At 39.0% G+C, this 21,729-nt stretch overlaps 3 protein-coding genes across 3 annotated transcripts in view; 2 read left to right on the top strand and 1 right to left on the bottom strand.

Moving 5' to 3' along the window:
- Positions 1 to 1,669: 1,669 nt before the first annotated feature.
- Positions 1,670 to 10,771, top strand: wdr31 (WD repeat domain 31). The gene is made up of 10 exons (XM_028578571.1): positions 1,670 to 1,960; positions 2,815 to 2,874; positions 3,462 to 3,594; positions 4,570 to 4,644; positions 4,929 to 5,073; positions 5,821 to 5,921; positions 6,113 to 6,180; positions 7,784 to 7,925; positions 8,685 to 8,847; positions 8,971 to 10,771. The coding sequence occupies exons 2-10, from the start codon at positions 2,828 to 2,830 to the stop codon at positions 9,171 to 9,173; spliced, it is 1,077 nt and encodes a 358-aa protein (XP_028434372.1). The 5' UTR covers positions 1,670 to 1,960; positions 2,815 to 2,827; the 3' UTR covers positions 9,174 to 10,771.
- Positions 10,772 to 14,633: 3,862 nt separating this feature from the next.
- Positions 14,634 to 18,077, bottom strand: bri3bp (bri3 binding protein). Its single transcript, XM_028577935.1, has 3 exons — positions 17,602 to 18,077; positions 15,606 to 15,708; positions 14,634 to 15,499 (listed from the first exon to the last, which is right to left on the bottom strand). The coding sequence occupies exons 1-3, from the start codon at positions 17,776 to 17,778 to the stop codon at positions 15,078 to 15,080; spliced, it is 702 nt and encodes a 233-aa protein (XP_028433736.1). The 5' UTR covers positions 17,779 to 18,077; the 3' UTR covers positions 14,634 to 15,077.
- A 2,263-nt stretch (positions 18,078 to 20,340) lies between these two features.
- Positions 20,341 to 21,729, top strand: part of stpg2 (sperm-tail PG-rich repeat containing 2) — a 55,987-nt gene continuing 54,598 nt past the window's right edge. The window contains exons 1-2 of the mRNA XM_028578212.1: positions 20,341 to 20,653; positions 21,479 to 21,582. Coding sequence (XP_028434013.1) covers positions 20,548 to 20,653; positions 21,479 to 21,582 — 210 coding nt within the window. The 5' untranslated portion in view covers positions 20,341 to 20,547. The remainder of the gene's footprint in view (positions 20,654 to 21,478; positions 21,583 to 21,729) is intronic.

The raw sequence follows: 21,729 nt of genomic DNA on the forward strand, positions 1-21,729 counted from the left end.
ACTACTAAGCATTGAAATGTATGATGTTTTGTTTAAAATACCATCATATGATTAGAATAAACTTTATTTTGCTGTAAAATGCCTGACAATATATTTCAACAGTTTAACTGTTGTCACACTACGCTGCAAACAAAAAGTTAGAATTGAGGTCATTTCACCATTGAACAGTGTTGATTGTAACCTAACTAAGTGGCCCATTTAGACCATTTAAATGGGGACATCCCAGTGACTCAGTGCTTAATTGCTTTTAATGCAATGCTTAAATCCAGCCCATGAATTCAAAGCCAGTCTTATCTTTCCTGACTATCTGACTAAAATCAGAGCTACAATAAAGCACATGACTATATGACAATGAAAGAAACAATTATAAAAGAGTTCTAGTAGAATTAATGTTAGCTGTCCAGGGACCTTTCTGATTCGTCCCAGATTTCCAGCTTGGGGAGCCATTCAACCTGTGCCTGTAGAGAGGCACCCAGACACAGGTCAGCTGTCATGTGCTGTTCAGCATAATCTTATTTAAAGTCAAGTTTCCCCTTTAAACAAAAGCATTATGTTGTTGGCTGAAAACCACATAATCCCAGTTTATTTTTCTAAAAAACAATGCAAATTTGAAATGTTAAATGTTGTTTGAGCTCCACGTTTTCCCAGTCAAATGTATTATGCACATACTGTATACTCTTTACTTTGGACTTACATTTCAACAAAAGAAAAAAACACAGCTTTCTTGCATCCTTCTCTGACTTTGGGCAGTGTGAGGCTAGAAAAAGAACACTGATACATGTATGATATCTGGAAAGAAAAGCTTGGGTTGTTGGTTACTCCAGACAATGCTTTCATTGCAGTGCAGGGTACAAAGGGATTTCATAGATTTGTTATAGCTCACTGAGGAAAACATGAATTAATTGGAAATTGTCTGAATAACAGCATGGATGAACAACATGTGACAATAGCTACACAGTGTCAAATTAGGCTAGACCTATCCAAAATCATACAGATCAGTATATCCTGCAACACTATACTGAACGTAGCAAATTAGGCTAGACCTATCCAATATAATACAGATCAGTATATCCTGGAACACTATACTGAACAACTTGTCAGACCAATGGGTGTTTGCTTGTGGGCCCCAGAGCCCCAGCACCCCCAAACACCCAAGTTAATTAGGCCTACTTGTTTTTCTTTTGGAAAGGAATATGGGAACATAAATTATTAAAGTAAAATATCAACTGAAAATGGGCCTTACTTTATTACCTGTTAAGGCCCAGTTTTGTTAAAATTTTGTTTTAAGGCCCTATTATTTTTCTAATATAGTGCTCACATGATGCATATTTATGATTTTTTTGTGTGTTTAATCAATATTAATAAGAGGCAATGCACAGAGAATGAGAGGCGGTTAATGCACACCCAGCAGGTTAATCCAGCCAGCCATGGGTGTAGATGTGCCAGTGGAGGAAAAAAGAAATTAATGGTGTGATGGGCACAATACTTAGTTATTCACCTTGGAAACATGACCAGACAAACTGTGCACATGTATTGAATGCAAGTGAATTGTAGATGGGGGAGGTACACGTTTAGAAATGCAACAATAAATAAAAAATAAAAAAATACTAAATCAGACTTTTATTTTGTAAGAGAACGCTTTCGATTACTTCCTGCCCCGTGACCTCGCCCTCGCCTGGATACGAGAAAGCGTCGCTACGGAGAGAGGGATGGGTCTGTGGTAGTTAAAATACACTTCTGTTTACTTTCCCACGCAGTTAGGACAATTTACTATCATGGCAGTTTATGGAAAACGCTTCTCGGTCGTTGCGACAGCGACTCTACCAAGTTTGTATATACACGTTTTGGTGCTTCTAGTGCACTAATCTATGTTGGCATGACAGATAAAGATTAGTTAGCATGCTAGCGAGCTAGCCACACAGCCTCAGCATCACAAAGCGACCACACCTGCCAGTGACAGGTAAGAAACCTTGCTTCACGTATCTCCAGGACTGTTTACTACGAGTCATGAACTATTTTTCACCATTTGTAACTACGGTTACAATCCCTTGGTGTTGTTACATAATAATTGCCAGCACAGTTCACAGCAGGTGTTTTCGAGCGACTAATTCTTTGTGACAGTAATGATGCGGCTCTAATAGGATTTGAGCCCTCTCCTTCCTGTCGATTGTTTGAGGAGTACGCCAGGATAACGAGGGAGGAGCTTAGGTGTGTGTGTGTGTGTGTGTGTGTGTGTGTGTGTGTGTGTGTGTGTGTGTGTGTGTGTGTGTGTGTGCGTGTGCGCGTGCGCGTGTGCGTGTGTGTGAGAGAAAGAGAGAAAGTATTGGCCTGGGAACGTGTGGTTTAATCTCTCCTTGTAGACTGGTCTGTCTTACCTTATGCAAGATAAGATATTTCGCAGTAAGAGGCTGTGTACTTCAGTTGGGATGTGTGATATATGTAGGTGAGCCTAACATAGTACCATACAGGATGATATTCTCAGGGAGTTGATAATGTACAGCAATACATTTTGCAGCAAGTCAAAGCATTGAGGTTTCTTCTTGAGGTTTTTATTTAATATCAATGATATACTTTGAAACATTCATTGTGGTTCTGCTTTATTTGTGCTTAAGGTGATTTGCTTTTATGAGATACACTTTTACATACATAACTGAACTCTTGTATATAATTTGAATTTGTTGGTTGCAAAGTGACTTAATCCATTGCCCATAATCATCACTATTCACTGAAAGGAAGGATAGACATTTATGGATGCAATCATGATTGTTGTCCTAGTTTGATAGTGTGTGTGTGTGTGTGTGTGTGTGGCTGCAGGTACCTAGAAGTCATGGGTAAACTACAGAGCAAGTTTCGCAAGAGGTCTGACCTCTACAGGTAAACATGTGCATTACTTAAACAGTTTGTATTCTTATGTGTACTATTAGAACCAGGTTTTCAGTATATAATCTGTTCTAACTAGAGACAAATTAAAAAGTACTATAAAAGAAGTCAGTATGCATACTAAAGGTCTTCAAATGATGATCATTGTCCACAATATGGTGCACATTGGAAATCAAGGAGCTACTCACAGATGCAAAAAAATAACTCACTCAAAATTTCAATAAGTTGTGGATAGCAGTGAGACAGCTGCTGGAACATTTGGTGAAAAAAATCAATTTATTGAATCTTTGGAAAAATATTTTGCTCTCTGTAGAGTTTACTCTAATTTGTTGGGAGCAGCAGATGCCAGTACCATGAAGATAAGGTTATTGTATACTATATGATTATACTAGTACATACAGTGTAGTATTAGTATATTTACTTTGTTGTACTGTATGCCTACATGAGAAGTGTCATCATCAAAAGTGGTCATTTCTTGAGGATTATTTTCATCTCAATAATTCAAATTAAGCAGAAGAGTTTTAGCACTGCAGCTTGTAAAGGTGTGCATTTTTTTTGTCTAATTGGTGTTTCCTGTGCAGGGCATCTCAGGGGGAGAAGGCAGATAACACCTTTGACAGTCAGGTGGTGCAGTATGAACCTGCCCATCAAGGGTCCACCAACACTGTCACTAATCTCAGCCCAGATCTGTGTGTTTCTGGTGGAAGTGACCAGGTAAATGAAAAGATTCAGGTGATAAATGAACCAGTGTATTAGTTTAAATATCATTAGAATGTCTAATGCAAGAAAAAGACTGAAATTATACATTTACATTTACATAGTATAAAAAGTGTCATGATCCCTGGGTTGGCGGTTCGACCCCCACCTCTTCCTGTCCACATCTCGAAGTGTCTTTGGGCAAAACACTAAATCTCAAATAATTCTCGATGGTCAAGCCAGCACCCTGCGTGGTAGCTCTTTGCCATCAGTTTGGCATGTGTGCGTGAATGGGTGAATAAGTGGCAAAAACCTTGTTAAAGTGATGGTTCGGAGTAATTTCACCCTAGGGTCCTTTGCACCATGACCTCGAGCCAAACACCCCCCGAGAAGCTTTTTTCACCTGGGTCTAACATTGGGAGAGTTAGCGAAGAGTAGCGTTATCAGCTGAATAGCTTAGCGCAGGGGCTAATGGACCCACGTTTGTATCTCGTAAATGACCCCACTAATAATGCCCGAAATGATACCAAACGTCTACAGTAGTACAAATAGGTTATGTACTCATAGTACACCAGAAGTTTATGAACACTTGCCTGCTGGCTTCTGCTCTCTGCTGTTGTTGCTGAATTGGCAGGAAGAAGTAACAAGTAGCTAAATGTTCCAATCAATGATCCAGGCAGCACATTCTCGTCTCCCTCCTTCATTTTACAGTCGAATATTGGCTAGAACGGCTCCGGGTCAAACGTCAATATGGAATGGATTAATCTGCGTTATTTTTTTTAACGCGTTATTTTTTCTCAGGTTAATTAATCAAAATTAACGCGTTATTTTGACAGCCCTAATAAATATAAATATATTAATACCATTTACTATTTAATTTCTGTGGAAAATAGTTAAACATGAAGTGATTATTATGTGCATGTTTGTGGGCGTGTGTAAATGCTTGTGTGTGTGTGTGTGTGTGTGTGTGTGTGTGTGTGTCTGCCCCTGTAGGCTGTGGTGGTGTATGACTGGAAACAAGGCAGGATGTGTCAGTCCTTCCAGGGTCACAACCGAGAGGTTACCAAGGTAACATTAATACTGAGCAGGGTCCAAAATTAGCACCATCTACTAGCCACGTTCTGGTAAAATATGCAAGTGGTATAGTAGCTGGTATATTTGCTTCATTTACCAGCCAAAAAACAATGGTTATCCATTGAGTGGCTGGTAACATTCCCTAGCCGTTTGGCTGGTGGACAAAAAAGTTAATTTTGGAACCTGATTCTGTGTGTTCGCAAACTGATAAAGGTGTGTTGCTGTTCAGAGCTGTTACACATCGTCTCCTCATAATTCTGCCTCCATCTATCTGCCAGGTGGTGTGTTATCCAGGCAGTACATGGATCTTTAGTGCCTCACGGGACAAGACTGTTCTGATGTGGGACCTAAACCAGGGGGACGAACCCATTCAGGAATTTTGTGGCCATGAATTGGTGGTCAATGGACTAGCTATCAGCCCTGGTATACACACACGCACACGCACACATGTACACACGATTGTTCTCAGTCATGAGTAAATTCTTTTTTAATTGTACTGTTTAAGATAAAATTGACAATCTGCCATTTATACTAGGTCAGAATGCATGATAGAACTCAATGTTATCATACCAAATGTAGTATGTTATATCTCTGTACAAATAGCATTTTATTTATCACAAAACATAGCTTGCTATCAATAAATATTCAAAATTATACACTTTGTCAAATCCTTGTATGTTAGTTGGTCTGCAGCTGTTGGATGATAATTCTAAATATCTTTAAACAATGTTTGTAAGAATGTCCACCATCAGTCCTCCTGGGTATAGATGTCATTTGAGATGTGATAGAGACTTCTCAACAAGCTGGATCATATTTGAAGGCTGAGGGAATATCTCTGCACTGATCTCATGTCTCAGTCAGTCGAGATACTGCTACAGTAAATATAAGTATCAACCTGCCACCTGTCCTGAATGTAAGCAGTGATATCTTATCTATTATCAACTTTGACTGGACAGTGTTTATTATCTATCTTTATTATCTTTATTTAGCAATGGGAACAATTCTCTCATGTTTCATTTCATATATTTTAAGATAAAGTTTTGACTAGTCCTGGGGCTTTAGAGGCTTTTGCCTTTTTAATGTGGTTTCGTAATTGTATGCATATTGTCATTTCTTTCAGATTACTGATCTGCACTGATTATATGGAACTGTTTTTATTGTGGTTTGTAGATGGGAGAAAGCTGTGCACTGGTTCTCGTGACAACTGGATGTGCCTGTGGGATATAGAATCTGCAAAATGTGAACACAGACTCAACATTTCGAGAAACCTGGTGAGAATAATAGTATGTGGTTTTGTGTGCACACAGCCTTGTACTAAGAATTGTTTCAAGCAGCGCCTTAGGTGTGTACCTGAGCATGTAAGAAAATAATCAAATCAATAAGCCAGACAATCTGACTGTTACTTCCGAGTTCATGCCCTGCAGGCTTTAAACTTGTTCACTGTCCTTTCTTCTCTGTCTAGGTGACTCATGTGTGTTGGGTTCCTAGCAGCTCCTCTATAGTTCAGACCTCCGAGGATAAGACCATAAGGTACAGAAAGATTGGCTTCTGCAAGTATATTACTGTAGATGCACATTTGCTATCTGCAGCATAGCAAGAAAATTCATTGGAAATTCAATTTGGTTGCAGTTGGTAATGTGAAATATGCTGACTTGTTTTTACTTTATAAAAAAATGTATAACAAAAAAGGTGTTGTGGAGTGTGATACCAGTGCTTTACAACAATTATAATTAGTCATGGAATGCTCCTCATTTGGTAACAATGCAGGGTCAAAACCACAATAAGTATAACATAAAAGTGAGACTGAGCGCTCACTGTCTCACATTCACTGACAGGTTATCTTTACCTAGACTTACCCAGTCATTCAATTCATTTATCCAACTGTTTACAGTTCAGCCAAGGTCAGCAAAAATGTATCTGCACCTAGGGTGGCTAATTAAAATACTAAAGGCGGTATTTGGTCTTGGGATTCTGCCTATACTTGCATAATGTGGCAGGGCAGGCTCTTTCTCACAGGTGATGGGATGGGAAAAGGAGAACGAACAGTCTGTTAAATTAAATCAGAAATACATGTAGGTGTGTGTGATAGGATTTATGGAATTTAGCTAATAAACTAGGCCAACATAGTTGTGCTTGTTACTGTACATTAGCTTCTGTTAGTCTGGGGGAATATAGTGATTACACATCTCTACACTTAACCCAACCGCTCCTTAAACATTTGACTCTGAAATCACCTCATGCAGTCAACTGTTTGTTTGGAATAAATCATGCTGAACATGTTTATTCCACCTGTACAAGACACTGGAAACTGTAAAACTTGGATGTTTATAAAGAAGGTTTTTTCTTTTTCTATGTATGCTGTCATCATCAGATATAATAGGCACACCTTTGACTCATTTGGAGGATAGATCCTGCTATGTATTTAAACAGTATTTGTCCAATATGAATATTGAGAAGCACTTGACAATTACCTAAGCTAGCCCAGTATTACAGCAAACATGGATGATGAACTGTTTATCTTCAGTATACTGTTAAAGCTTTAGTGCGTAACTTTTTAAACGTCTGTTACATTCAAGCCGTTGCCAAATGAGTTGCTACAAAGCTAATTAAGACTATCAGCTCCACACAACTCTCTCTGTATTTCTCAGTATGGCTATGTTCAGAGGATTGTGGCGTCCGGTGACTTTCCCACGCAGAAACTTGAGTGAAGAGATTTACCTCTTCTGAAGAGTCCGTCATGTCTTTTTAATCCTCCGTTTCCTCCTTGGCTACTAGCAACTGCGTGGAGGAGGAGTGGGGGCTGTGCGCAATCACGGAAGGCTTGTATCATGTGGATGCGTTTTTTTTTGGAACAGTTTTGTTGTCATTACTTAGAATTCCTCATGGGGGCGACAGAAACTACGCACTGTAGCTTTAATCTGTCAATATTCAATTTGTTTGTAGTTGTAGTGCAATATTTTTATTCTTTTCATTTAGACATATGTTAGAAAAAAACGTAGCATCATAATTCCACCATTATCCAAGAAAAAATTCGATCTATCTAAAAGTCAGATGTGTCCACTCCTTTTTAACATCGCGACTGGTTTAATTTCATGTTTTGGATGAAAAGCTTGTAATTTCTGTATGTGCGCAGGGTGTGGGACAGCCGTGCATGGCAGGTGACCAATACTTTTCCAGCCAAGCAATACATCCAGACCCACTGTGACGTTTCTGCAAATGGCAACTACTTGGTGTCCAGCAGCAACGGCTTTGGAGGTCAGGGCGGTGAAGCCACGGTGAGAACATTGGAGGTGTTTGTGTGGTAAGATGTAAATGTGCAGATGGCGAATATGTTGAGGCTGTTAGCAGGTTACCTATTGTCTGGTTTGGTTTAAGTTGATGCAAGACAAACATCAACTGGAAAATACAATATGTTTTGCGCATTCACAGGTGTAATAGAATGCACTCATAAAGCAGGAAGCCCAGTGGCTAGCTACTCAGTTAATACCAGTTCTTCATTTTTTTTCAAACAAAACAATATTTAGACCATTCCCTTGTGCAGATGGTCTCTGTATGTTTACCTTGTGGGTTTGACTCCACCACCAGCTAGACCAGTTTCCTGTCTAATCTGTGTCTTCCGAAAAGTAGCAAAGAGAGTCAAATATGAAGTTAATCCTATTTGACCGATTACCAGTGATTCTGTAGTACAGTCCAGTCTAATAAAAAGTAGAAAAGCACATAAAAAGTTTTGTTTTAAATATATGACCGGCATTAATAGGTTTTATTACACTACTGTCAGTTAATTGAGAATCATTTAAGTTGTTATTGTTCAGATTCAGAACAAGAATTTAGTTTGGTTTTGAACATCCCTTGCCTGGCTTCTACACAAAGTTACTCCTCATGTGGGAACACCCTGTTTCCAACAGAGCCTTGAATATGTATTGATTTATTAATTCTAGAGGTGGTTTTGTTAGTCTCTGGTAGTAAGTACTAATTAGTTTGGAAACTTCTGATATTGTCGTTTTTTCTCAGTGGAGTTGTGTCTGTGTTATTAGCTCTGGGACCTGCGTCAGCCCGGCTGTAAAGTTGTGGAGTACAGAGGTCATGTCCAGACCACCGCCTGCTGTATGTTTCTGCCTACACCTCTTGGTGGCACAGCTCAGGTAGCAACATCCTCCCATGACTGTTCCATTAAAATCTGGGATCAGAACACAGCAGGTAAAACCCACTCATTGATGGAAACATCAATACAAATGCACGCATGGGCACATATACAGACACTGTTTGGGTGTGTAGTCTTTTTACACTAACTCTCCTCCAACCCCTCCTCCCCCTGTTCAGTCTGTTTAGGGACGTTGTCTCTGGATAGTGCTGGTCCACTGATTTGTCTGGCTCCCACTGACTCAACCGATCTGCTGTGTGCCAGCTTCAACAACGGCCTCCACCATATCCAGGTGGGCCACGGATCAAACCAGGCTCAGGTTTCTGGGGCAGGTTTAGGTGGAGCTGGTAGCCTGGACATGAAAGTTGTGGCACGCTTCTGACAGCCCAGAAGAGCCTGGTGTGACTCGTATGCTCGTAACCCAGACCTGTGAACGGCCAGTGACTCTGCAAGCAGTATCACTGGATATGGACATCATGTCAGTGCTTTTATTTTTACAATTTTACATATTTCTATAGACATTTTTGCTTTACTAGACTGCAATACAGTGAATAATGACAGAAGAGATCAGTGAGAAAAGGAGTGGATGATAATGACACGTATGGAGGATGCACCTTTTGTCCAGCAAAGCCACCTGCATGGCCATCGTAGCTGCTCTTCTTGGGGAATGGTCTGTAAGTCATATTACCCATTAATTGATGAGACTATAAAGATCTAAGTGATCCTGCTTGGATTGCTGCCTTCTTGGACAGAACCAGAATAGCTGGGGTTTACTCTGTTTTGTACACTACTTCAGCTAGGTGGATTTGACGAGATGCTTCATGCACATGTTGTATTGCCTTTATTGGTGGTGTTGAATACATGTTTGGAGGACATCCTAATGGGGCAGGTTTTAGTGTTGAAAATGTGGAAGCACTCTTAGAGCAGGAAAATCAGCTATTTGGTCAGATGTACTATGATTTTTCCTGGATAACATGCAGTCTTGTTTGTTAAACATGTTGTGGTTGTTTTTATCACCAAACAGAGTAATGCTAAACACGTGTATGTGGATATGTAACCTTTGATTAGTTTGTACTTTAGCTTTAACCTGTCAAGTGTTGGACCAAATCAATACCTATGACACAAGACTGTATAAACATTAGCTTTTTTTTTTTAGGTAAAATTCTATTCATAATGTTTTTTAAAAATAAATATTCCAATATTTTTGAACTGAAGCTGCCGATAGCTGATGTTTGGTGCCGATATCCAATATATTTAAATTTGAAAAGTACTATGCAAAATACTGAGTAATTACCTTTTTTAATAAAATAGTGTTTGAATAAACAAATGGGTATAAAATATATTGCAAATGCAAAAGAAAGCTGCTCTGCGACCTACACATAAACATATATAAATCCTGCTACCAGTTAAGATATTGTTTGATCAACATTGATTGAGGTATTAGATTTTATTTAATATGGTGTCGCTACTGTGCTCTTAATAACTACTGTGTTAGGATTAGCAATCCAGACCGCTGTAGTTTAGCCAGCAAATTCTAATGTAAAAATATAATTAGCAGCCTTAAGTGAGTTTTAAGTGAATTTGGCCGCACATAACACACACACATTCCTACCTTAACTGATTTTTGTCAGGAGATGAGTTAAACCACTCTTCTATTTGAAGTGTAAATTTAATACAGATTAAGTTTCAGCAACTTAAAACAATTACATAATTTTCCTTTTTGTTTGTGGTTATCCTGGGTACCATCTCTCCCAAAGACAGTGGTTGCTATATCATCAAATTCCATTTTAGAGAATTATCTGCAGCTAGAACAACAAAATGGACAGGCTATAGTTCAAAGTAACCAGTTCAGCGGTAATGTACTATCAGGTGATTCCAAATGCACTCATGTAGATATTTGTCACTCTAAACATCCCCAGTTGATTTGATCTATCAGTGTTTATACACTACGATTAAGCAATAAATAAATATATCATTTTATGTCTGAGTAAATCTTGGTTGTGTCTCCTTGGGTAAGCTGAGCTATTCATTTTTTAAGATAATTTTAGCCTTTAATAGACAAGATAGCTGTAGACAGGAAAGGGGGGAGAGAGAGGGGGAAGACATGCAGCAAATGATCGCAGGTCGGACTTGAACCCTGAGCCGTTGGCGCCAGGTGAGCTACCCAGGCGCCCAAGCTGAGGTATTTTTGATGTGGTTACAGACTTACATTTAACATGCATCTTAACATACTTGTCATTAAATATGAATGCTTGCTTCATCTCATTCAGTAGAGTACCACAGTTAAAGGTGCCCAAAGAGATGTTGGGTGACGGCACTTCTTGTTGACGTTCAAAGTATTTTCAAACAAAACGAGGCTAGCTCACCTCTCCCTCCTCTTCATCCCGTCCCCTCTCCCTCCCTTCCGTGCTTCTGCGCACAAACCCCCACCCCCAAATCCTTCTTGTTGGTTATTGGCTGGAACGCTGGAAGATGCTGTTTTTTATGTTTCGTGGTGCAGGTTGGCCCGTTTGTTTTTGTTGGTGTTTGTGGAGCCTGGGCTGTCTACAGAGACAGCGTTTTTTACAGTGTGTTCAGGGGACAGACCGCTAGCGGAGAGTGAAGAGATGTTTGCTGTATGTGACAAAAAAATTTAGCCTAAAAAACGCGTGACATCGCTTAGAGCACCTTTAAATTAAATCATTCATGGTCTACCAGTTCACTCTGCGAGAGATGTATCCCAGTACAAATCAATAGTATGTACTTTGTGCCTACTGTGAGAAAAGCTCTATTAGAAACAAGTTTACTCCCGAAAGCTGCTGTGTACAACTTGAATTTTCTGTTAACAGCCACTGGAGCTCTTTGGGGTTAATTAATTTTGCCCAAGGGCACCATGACTGTTTACATAATAGACTTCCCCCACCCTGGCGCTTCCCAACAGTTTGTATCTTTAAGTGGAGCAAAGGATTGTTTTTGAGAACACTTTCTTACATTAAGATGATCTACTAATATAATCTAGATTGTACATTTATGTAAATGCCTTTTCAAAGTATTTTCTTAATCCATATGTATACAGCAGGACTCATGGCACAGCTGACACTCATTTAATTCATTTTTGTGAAGTAAACAGTTTAAAATCAGTACTGTATCTATTCCAAAATGGGCTTTTAAGAAACACCAAAGATGTATCAGTGCCACCTAGTGCCAGAAATGTCCTTGTTAGAAAATTATAACCAAATACTACAAAATATATAATAAAAATTTATAAATACAAAATTTAAAGTTATTTGTCAAATAAAGGACAAAATAAAATCTACAGGCATTTCATCTCAAATCACACTTATGTTAGTTTCAATGGATTCCTATGACTTTGGTATAGACTGGTGACACATTTGACTTAAAAAAATAGTTTATCACGACATAATAAAATGAACACACATTCACACTTTGAAGGGGTATCACATCTGCATGACATTATTAATGAATCAGAAAGAAGACTTTGTCATACTGTGGTGTTTAATTTATTCAAATCTGGACCTCATTTTCACTGTCAAAAGAACCATTTGGACACACACACACACACACACACACACACACACACGGTGCTTGCCACGTAACTTAAGTACAGAAATATTCTGATAAAAAAAAAAAGTCTAAAAATATTGATGAAATAAAAAAACAGATGCAAATAATTGCCTTAAATTAAACAAAATATACATTATTGGCACAGCATGTTATAAAAAAAAAAACAGGCTACATAAAATAATAGGAATAAGGATACAGTACATTGAAATGATAGAATCACTAGACATTCAACAGGCAGTTTCAACAGAGAATAAACATAGATAATCTGAGATGGAAAGATCCACTGGCATCTTTTAACATCTAAGTGGTAATGATAAGTAATACATGAGTAGGCCTACAGCTAGTGACAATTTTATACAGTTTCTGTGTTTTCAAGATGTTTTGTTTTTTTCTCACAAACTAACATTTTTGTGGTGCTAGAAATAATAAAAACAGTGCGAGAGAACTCCTGTGCATTTAAAAAAAAGAAAAACGGCAGGGGTGAACTGGGTTTGTCTAGGGAGAGATTTTTTTTCCAATCAGTTGATACACATTAAGACAAGCTGTTTTACAACATCAAACTATTTTGCCGATTTAATCAAGATTTAATTCCAAGATAAAGACGAAAGGCAAGCCAATGGGTCTGGTAAGAATCTGAATCCAGCCACTGTACTGAACATATGAAAAACCATATGAATATAGTAATTATCTGACATTAGCCAGAGTCCATGTGTCTAAATCTGGTATTGTGGTGATGCAACACTGAGAAACATTAGGAGTGGAGCAAAGAGGCATCTCACACATACAAATGTTTTTGTTGTATCAAAGGTGGTAAATACTGGTTGGTTCTTTGGCCTCAGTAGTGTCATGAACTGTAAGAGCCCTCTGATCATTTCAACCATCCTACCACATTACTGACATGTCCTTTAGTTAATCTTTCTCATGGGAAACTGAAAGCAACATTCCTCACCCAAATTTGCACAGCATTAGGGTCGTTTGTATATAAAAAAATGTTACCAGAGCCCAGATTCTATAAATTGAAATTACAAAAAACTGTGCCAATGGTAATATGTGTGTTAAACATAGAGAACCATGGCAAGGTCTTTTTATGACCGCACATGAGATATAAAAATAATTGGCAGAAATAATAGACATAAAAAGCCCTATCAAACTAGAGTTGGCTACAGTGATGCACACCAAGCCTGTGTCTCAAGCAGTTTTAATAAAATAATATACTGTATGTAAATCTTTCATTAAGTTACTAGGAATAGATATCACATTATCACATTAACAATTAAAATGATATACAGCTTCAAATGTACATTTTCCAATGCAGGGTCAAATGGGATTGTAAAGTTACAAGCTTGTATTTTTGTTACAGGATCAAAGGCACTAGACCTAATTTAATCTGTAATCCTGTTGAGAAATTGATCCTGTTTATACAAAAAAATCCTCATCCAAAAAGATGTAGTAAGACATACTTCAAGCCAGTGTGATTTAAAACGACTCAAGTAATTCTTTCTAACCACTTCTGTGGATAATTTGCATTTTGCCTTCACACATTTAAATGTTAACAATGCTTTCCCACCAATTGAAAGATACTATAAACCACTAGCTGCAGTTCATATCCCTACAATAATTCCACGCTAACATAAAAAAAAAAATGGATTTGGTCTTGACATCAGACATTAATCAAACTTTGCAACTTCAACATGATGCAAGAACACAAAACCATTTATCAATACGTATTGTAAGTTACTGAGACAGATTTCAAACTATATCTGAAAAACTGAAGTGACTCAAAGAGACTAAGACATGATTTTAATATACTCGATATCTCGTTTCCAATTCTATGTGTTGGTTGAATCCCTGAGATATTGCTGCCTGTCTGCATTTTCTGCTAGTTTTATGATGACTTTTTCATACAGTGCTTTTCCATTTCACAAGCCTACACACACACACACACACACACACACACACACGCACACGCACACGCACACACGCACAGAAAAAGAGGTCCTGATGCCAAACTATTGCCACTATGGGACGGTACCTTAATGAAACAAACTAGATCTATGATTTCAACATTTCGGATGGAAAATGGAATACATAAATCTTACTGTGAACAACCATCTAAAATCTCGAGGATTTTTACAAATTAGAAATACAATGTTTGCATCGCCCAACCCCTTTCCTACTTCAGTAGTTTCAAAAAAGGGGAATATATGTTTGTGGACAAACCTGTGTAAGAATGGTAACCCCCAGGTTATTCACACGGATAGAAATAAACAAACATACATAAAATAGGATTATTCATTTAGCAAAAGCATTGACAATGCTTATCCAAACACCAAAACTTCAAACCCCAACTTGGGAGTTTCTCAAAAATAGCTGAGGTGTAGAATTAGGCCAGCATTTAGAAAACCATAGACATCTCTCTGATAACTTCCTCACAGATGTAGCAAAAGCCTTTCAATTAAAGCCTTGAGACAAGCATAAAGAAAAGTAGTGGTTTGGTTGATTTGCGTAAGCTCCAAGTCAACTGTCCACACCTCTGAGGATTTGTAGGTATTCTGTAACTAAAATCAACTCAAGCATTTAAAATACGGTTTTCAAATCTAGTTTTGTCGCCCATCTGACAATAGAGTTGTAAATACCCAGTAGTTGTGTTACTGCAGATGTGTACAGGAAAAAAGCATTCTGACATCAACTGCAGCTCCCTCCCCCTCATCCTTGCTGCTCCCTACTGGTCCCCGGAGCGTTCCAGGCCGTCTATGACGCGGCTCAGCCTGATGTTAAGCAGCCTGATCTGAGTGTCCAGGTGGTCGATTTTCTCTTCCAGTGAACCTGCCCCACCTCCTCGACGCCAGTACGCTCCCACGGGCCCCGTCATGAAGTACACCGCCATAATGAAGCAAAGTGGCAGCACCGCACGCTCAGGGTCGCCCTCAAACTTCTGCAGGATATAGAGACAGGACAGGGCAAAGAGCGTGACACGTGCTAGCCAGAAGAAGCGGCCGAACACAGCGTGCAGCAGGTAAAAGAAACCCCCCAAGAACATGGAAAGGAACCAGTAGGCCACAAGTACGGCGGCAACCAAGAGCAGGGCGCGTGCCGGAGAGTTGGTGAGAGATGTGGGGCTGAAGTAGTGGCTGAGGTTTGAGGCTACAGAGGGACGAAAGAGAGAAAAGAGGATTTAGTCTTACAATATGTCCCTTTCTTTGTGCCCACGTTTCACTGTTAAAAATGTCATATTCAATTTAAAACTTACAGTCAATGCCCATGACATCCAACAAATCTGACCAGATCTTCCAGATCGTGTCGAGAAAAGAGTCCACGCCATGGACAAACCGCTCCGTCGTTTTGGAGAAAAACTATAAAACCAAATAAAAAACGGTGTGTTTAATCATCACAAACATTTTTAAGTCAAGAGCTATTGTACAGTATACAGATGAATCATTCAGAACAACGTAATGGAACCACGCCTACAGTAAAAGGAGAGGTGTCAACCAATACATGAAGAGAGCAGCAGTGTAGTAGTTTAAATCAGTACAGTTGTGCAATAATCAATGATGACCAGATCATTCTTCAATCTATTGTCAACAAGAAAGTCACTCTATGCTAATGATAGCTTTCTTTAGGTACAATTTTACAGTACGGTCAGCCAAAACGTTTTGTTAGCATTGTCCACATTTAATATAGCCTGACGTGGTCCTACTCAGATTCTAGTCAGAATGTATTTTGTGGGCGGGGCTAAATTTGGCTGGCATCCAGGCTACATTTAATACACATTTCACAACTATTAAGCAAAACATGCTTTGTTAGCTTGTCACTCTAGCTGCTACCTATGTTGTCTTCTGAAGCCTACTTTCGGCCTTGTAATTAAAGTCTAGTCAATTGAAGAATGCACATGTTCAACATCAATCCATCTATCATACCTCTCTGACTATAAATGGCCTATGTGGCTTTAAATCAAAACACTGCTTACCAATTCTTCAACCAACCAATTCATTTTGAAATGGACAGACAACTACTCTAAATTGTTAATACAACTGTTATAAGACTGATCACGTGCCATTTTCACACTGAAAGCACACACTCTTCATAGGAAGCAATACATGCTACTGCCTACACACTTGAATAGCCCTTTCTCACAGCTTATCATAGTTGAAAATGCATAAGTGTAAATTGATTGCAACTTGTATTAATGATATTAACTTAGTTACAACTGTTGTACTTAACAAGTCACTGCATCCCTCATGACAAAGGTCTATTCAATGTCACTTAGTGTCATCAGTTAAAGGCAGACTTACTAAAGCATATAGTAAACTACATCTGTGATGATCATCTCAGCCTTGGCTTTGTAGACAAGCCACAAGACGAGGAGTCAGTGTATTGTGTGCAACTGATCACCACTTTTTCTCCATAACTTGACTCAATGTGCATGTTGTAATAGGTAAAGCAGACAAACTGTGAAACACAAAGCTTTCATTGTCCATCAAGTCCACATCGGCATATCTACATGAGGACTTTCTTTAATTTTTCGATGAAATAGCTAAAACTGCTCCATAGTCAGAGAGTGTATAACCATGTGTGTAGTGGAGCCTCACATATGTCACTTTTGTTAGCTTTGGCGGCTACATACAGGAAATAACATTAGATTTCAAATGCAGGGAGTGCAGCTGAACCAATGAGAACACAAGCTAATGTTTCCTTAGCAAAAGCAGCTTACTAATGATTTAGAGTAGTGGTGTAAGATACGGCAAAATTTGGTCTCGATCCGATACCAAGTAAATACGGACCAGTATCACCAATACCAACGTTCGTATCGATATTGTCGATATCTGGATCGATCCGCACACCACTAATTTAGAGATGAAGTCGACAAAAAGAACCAGCTGTTATGGCCTGGACCAACGGGGCTCACTTAACGTTACATTCCATCTGTGAGGCGACATTTCATGCACTTGCTGATGGACTCACCAATGAATGAGAAAATTGGTTGCACAGCAAACTACAGATGTTAAGGGTTACTACATGAAAACATAACGTTACCTAATGTTATTGTTCAACTGACATCTAACGTTATAGATGGATAAAACATCGCAAATTATGGTAATCTTTTTCAAAATGGCATCCGTGAAATTGTTGGCCAGGCCGAGCCCGGGCGCGTTTGTTTCCGCCACAGTCAGACCACAAAAACGCCTACTAGCTTCTACAAGGCGCAACAAAAAAAACGGTTATCTTGCCAAAAGTCTCACACTCACCTTGTATAACCCTCTAATGTTGTCCTCTCCGAAAACACTGCTCAGAGTCTGGTAGATTCCGTTAGCTGCCCGTCGGAAGCTGTTCTGGTTGCTGGTCCTGCTCCTGGCCGCTTCGGCTGTGCACAGCAGAGACGCAGAAAGCACCAAAAAAAACACAAAAACCCTGATTCCCTTCATGGCACCAAACGTCCCGAGATGTCAAGCGGAAATGTGTATCAAAATGGTTCAATTAAACGCAAGGTAAGACTGGGAACTAGCTGCCTAAAGTGACACCTCGGTGTTGGCGGATGAGACTATAGTGATGGTCGTGATAACCTGTGTTGCCTTCATGGACACCTCGTATACTCATTCTTCCTCGCCCTAAATTGGCCTTTCGTGTGAGAAAAGCAGTCGATTAATCATAGACAGTAGGCTATATAAACGGACGCTGCTTTATTGTATCAGTCAAACGACAACTAGCTGCTCTGTGCTGCGGTGGCAATGGGAACATGATATCAGTATGTTTCCTAATAGGTGTTTTATTTGGTTTATTTGCTAAAGACATTGTGTGCGTCTGCCGTAAGCATACAAAAAGGCCAGTTGTAAAAATACTCCTAGGCATCGACACTATTTAGAGTACCGAATTATTAAACTTATATTTATTACATGGATTTTCCATCCATTTCCCTTTTTGAAAAATGTTTAGGCGTCATGCCTTTATAACACAACATGTCCGCTTACCAGTAAAGGCATCGCTCGTCTTCGTGGGAATTTGAGGCAGGATAGACTCATCTAAAGCTTGCTGCTGCCCTCCAGTGGTGAAGTAGTCTTACCAATGAAAGCTCCAAACTGTTCTGTTTACGTACAAACCAAGCAACATTTTATTTCAAAGCAAGATATTATGCTTGGACAAAAACATGTTTCTGCATCATTTAGTCTCCTATCTGTCTACAGCTACACAATTAAATTACTAATTTAATAATGATAATTAACAAACATAATTCAATTGATTTCGCTGTAATTGTAAACCCTAAGTCAGATTGACATTCAGAATCAGTTGTAAACGAAATTACTTTCTGCAATTATACCTGGTTTTGTCCGATTTTCTTCTCTTATTAGTTATTGGTGTGTCTTGTTTTTCAGCACGGTTTGCTGTGTTCACACATTGATCAAAACATGCTTTCTTAAAGGTCCCATGACATGGTGCATGGAGCCAGTCCCACAATTAGCTTTCCTTAGTATGTGCCATTTCTGCGTCTGTAGTAATAATTTAAATATATATAATAATAATTGAATAATTTCCCCCTGGGTGAGGGTGTGGCCTTGACCAACTGCCACTTTGCTTGTTTGAAAACCATGATGTCTCTCTTTCTCATGGGTGGGCCAATTTCTCTGGGCGGGCAAATCAGAGAAAGGGGAGGTAACCTTGCTCCTTATGACCTCATAAGGAGCAGATTCCAGATTGGCCCATCTGAGCTTCCATTTTCTCAAAGGCAGAGCAGGATACCCAGGGCTTGGTTTACACCTATCGTCATTTCTAGCCACTGGGGGACCATAGGCAGGCTGGGGCAACTCATATTAATGTTAAAAAAAATTTTCATGCCATGGGACCTTTTAACTTGGCTTTCACCCAGATCCCTTGGGTAAAGACACCTAACTTTTTTTCTAGGCTTTTCTATTGTCAATACATTTATGCCATTTTCCGATGTATTAGTATTACTTTCAGTGGTGCAGTTTATAGTAAACATCTTCTGTTCTATTCTTACTGACTTGGTAGGCCTATGTGAGCAAAGTCTTTGGTGTAAGAAATTGAAAGTGAGTTTTAGGAAAATAAGATATCACTTTAAGCGTGTGGATGACATTTGATATTATCTGTGTGATGATTGTAATTAGTGCACCAGCGAGAAGTTGTTAACTACATGTAATCATGTCATATTGTCATAAATAAAATGCTATATCGGCCTTCACTGTATGATTATTATTGTCGCTGCTAAGTTATTGTCTGACTAAGTTTAATTAGCCTAATAACATTTGTTAAATGGAATACCAGTGTGCAGACCAAACCTGCTCACGAGACATGACAGGAAGTTCAAATAAAGATGCAGTTTGCTGCTGTTCCAGAGAAGGCAGTTAGGCCTATTACTTGGATGGCTTTCCCTTATTATCCATATCTTAACTACTGTGGGGCAAGCTAATAGTGCAGGAGGAAGTAGGTCAAGCCTGCAAATAACGATAACAGGAGTGGTGACAACTGACAAGAGTAGGCAAATGCAGGAACAGTTGTTTTTACTACAGAAACAAGCAAGCTGTTTCGCTGGAATTTGTTTAATCACAGGAACATGAGTAATTTGTATATGGACTATGGTTGCACATTAATAACACAATCCATTATACACACGAAATTAATGTGAAACAGCCATTTTGCTGTATGTGAAAATCAAAACAATATTGGTAACGTTAATAAAGGCATTAACAGTTACAAAATGTTCAGGTGATCGAAAAACGTCATCAAGGGAGATACTAGGCCTGTTTTGGTACCTCCCTTACTTTGGTTCCTTCTCATCAGTAAAGTATAATATATAGATAGATATAAATATAATATCACATACATGTTGCCCTATAGGCCTGTTTTGGTACCTCACTTACTTTGGTTCCTTCTCATCAGTGAAGTTCTCCTAATTCATAGTTTTCACGTGACGTCACAATGAATACATCCATGGTGATGGTGCGCTGTAACTGCAGCGGGAAAGATATGTGGTATCTAAGCAACGACGCACGCAATGCAACGCAAAGAAGTCAGTGAGTGCAGAAAGAGAGCAGTTGAGGAATGTTTTAACCAACATGGGGCTTAACAAATTAAATAAAGTGGGAACTATAATTCGTTTTTGGGTCAACTCTAGCAGGTGTCCGTGCTATACAAATGAAGTTTAGTTAAGCCAGCAGTCGGTTTCCGCAGGGGAAGTTAAAATGTATGGACGCGCTCCAAGAGTGACCTTCATGACAACCAGCTGCACTGCCTCGACAGTTGGCCCCGGCTCCTACGATGTCACCATGCGCAGTTCTAAAATAGCAGGTATCCTAAACGTTTAAAGTTAAAGTTAGGAATCAGTTGCTACAAGCGGAACTTTACTATAGGCTACTCCAGTCTCCACCTGCTTCTTTTTTTGTACTCCAGAGAGGCCAAAATGAAGGCCTACCTACATTACAGTATTAAAACCATAGATATTCAAGCACATCATATATCTATGATTAAAATAACGTTATAAAGCTGGATGTTAAAATGCTAACGTTAACCTGAAAACCATAGCTAAGTTGACATTACTAATGTTAACGCTACAGTGATAGAGTCCAAATTGAATTGTAAATACATTTATTAATTTATTAGAAAGATGACAACATTCAAACTTCATAATGTAATACAAAATAATAGACCGAACGTTACATCTGGCAATGGAGTTCAATGGACCTTTTTCACAGCAGACATTTTGACTTGTCATAGTAGGAAAAGCCCAGCTGAAATTGATAACCTTAACGATGGCACAATTCCATCAAGTGTCCCAGTAAGCTGTTTCAGTGAGTCAGCATGAACAATACCAGGGCCTCTCCTAAGTGGAATACGCCCATCATTAATGGTTTTGAATACACTTGTGCTTTTCCTACTATGACATGGCAACATGTCTGCTGTGAAAAAGGTCTACACTAGCCACGTGACGGTAGCCTATATATTGCTCACAAGTTTAAATGTTTCTTCATGCTTGTTATTTTTTCATTTACTATAGTGTGTAACTCAATCAACCAATCAATTAATCATTCAATCAATCAATCAATCAGTCAATCATTTTATCAATCAACAAATTGCATAGGCTATTCTCTTTTTGGATGTTTTCCTTTATTACAGATGGCTATGCTCCATTCCTGACCTTGACCAAAAGACAGTCAGTATTCAACCAGTCCAGTGAGAGGATACCAGGACCCGGACAGTATGACTTCTCACCTGTCAAGGTACTGCAGTTCAGAGAGTATCATTTGCATACAATTAAGTCAACACCTGAGTGTAGCTGAGAACCATACACTGTGTTAGGTGAGGCTGAATTTCCTGCTAAAATGACAGACTAGTGGGCCATATAAGCAGAAGAAGTCGTCATTGTC

This window comes from Perca flavescens, chromosome 5 (genome assembly GCF_004354835.1).
Source record: "Perca flavescens isolate YP-PL-M2 chromosome 5, PFLA_1.0, whole genome shotgun sequence".
NCBI classification, from domain to species: Eukaryota; Metazoa; Chordata; class Actinopteri; order Perciformes; family Percidae; genus Perca; species Perca flavescens.

Bases quoted from the DNA above. Each gene is read 5' to 3' on its own strand.
- wdr31 (XM_028578571.1), top strand. From the start codon at position 2,828: ATGGGTAAACTACAGAGCAAGTTTCGCAAGAGGTCTGACCTCTACAG. The intron at 2,875-3,461 runs GTAAACATGTGC...TTTCCTGTGCAG, and splicing joins AAGAGGTCTGACCTCTACAG to GGCATCTCAGGGGGAGAAGG. The intron at 7,926-8,684 runs GTGAGAACATTG...CTGTGTTATTAG, and splicing joins GTCAGGGCGGTGAAGCCACG to CTCTGGGACCTGCGTCAGCC.
- bri3bp (XM_028577935.1), bottom strand. From the start codon at position 17,778: ATGAAGGGAATCAGGGTTTTTGTGTTTTTTTTGGTGCTTTCTGCGTCT. The intron at 15,709-17,601 runs GTGAGTGTGAGA...TTGGTTTTATAG, and splicing joins ACATTAGAGGGTTATACAAG to TTTTTCTCCAAAACGACGGA. The intron at 15,500-15,605 runs GTAAGTTTTAAA...GTCCCTCTGTAG, and splicing joins GGATGTCATGGGCATTGACT to CCTCAAACCTCAGCCACTAC.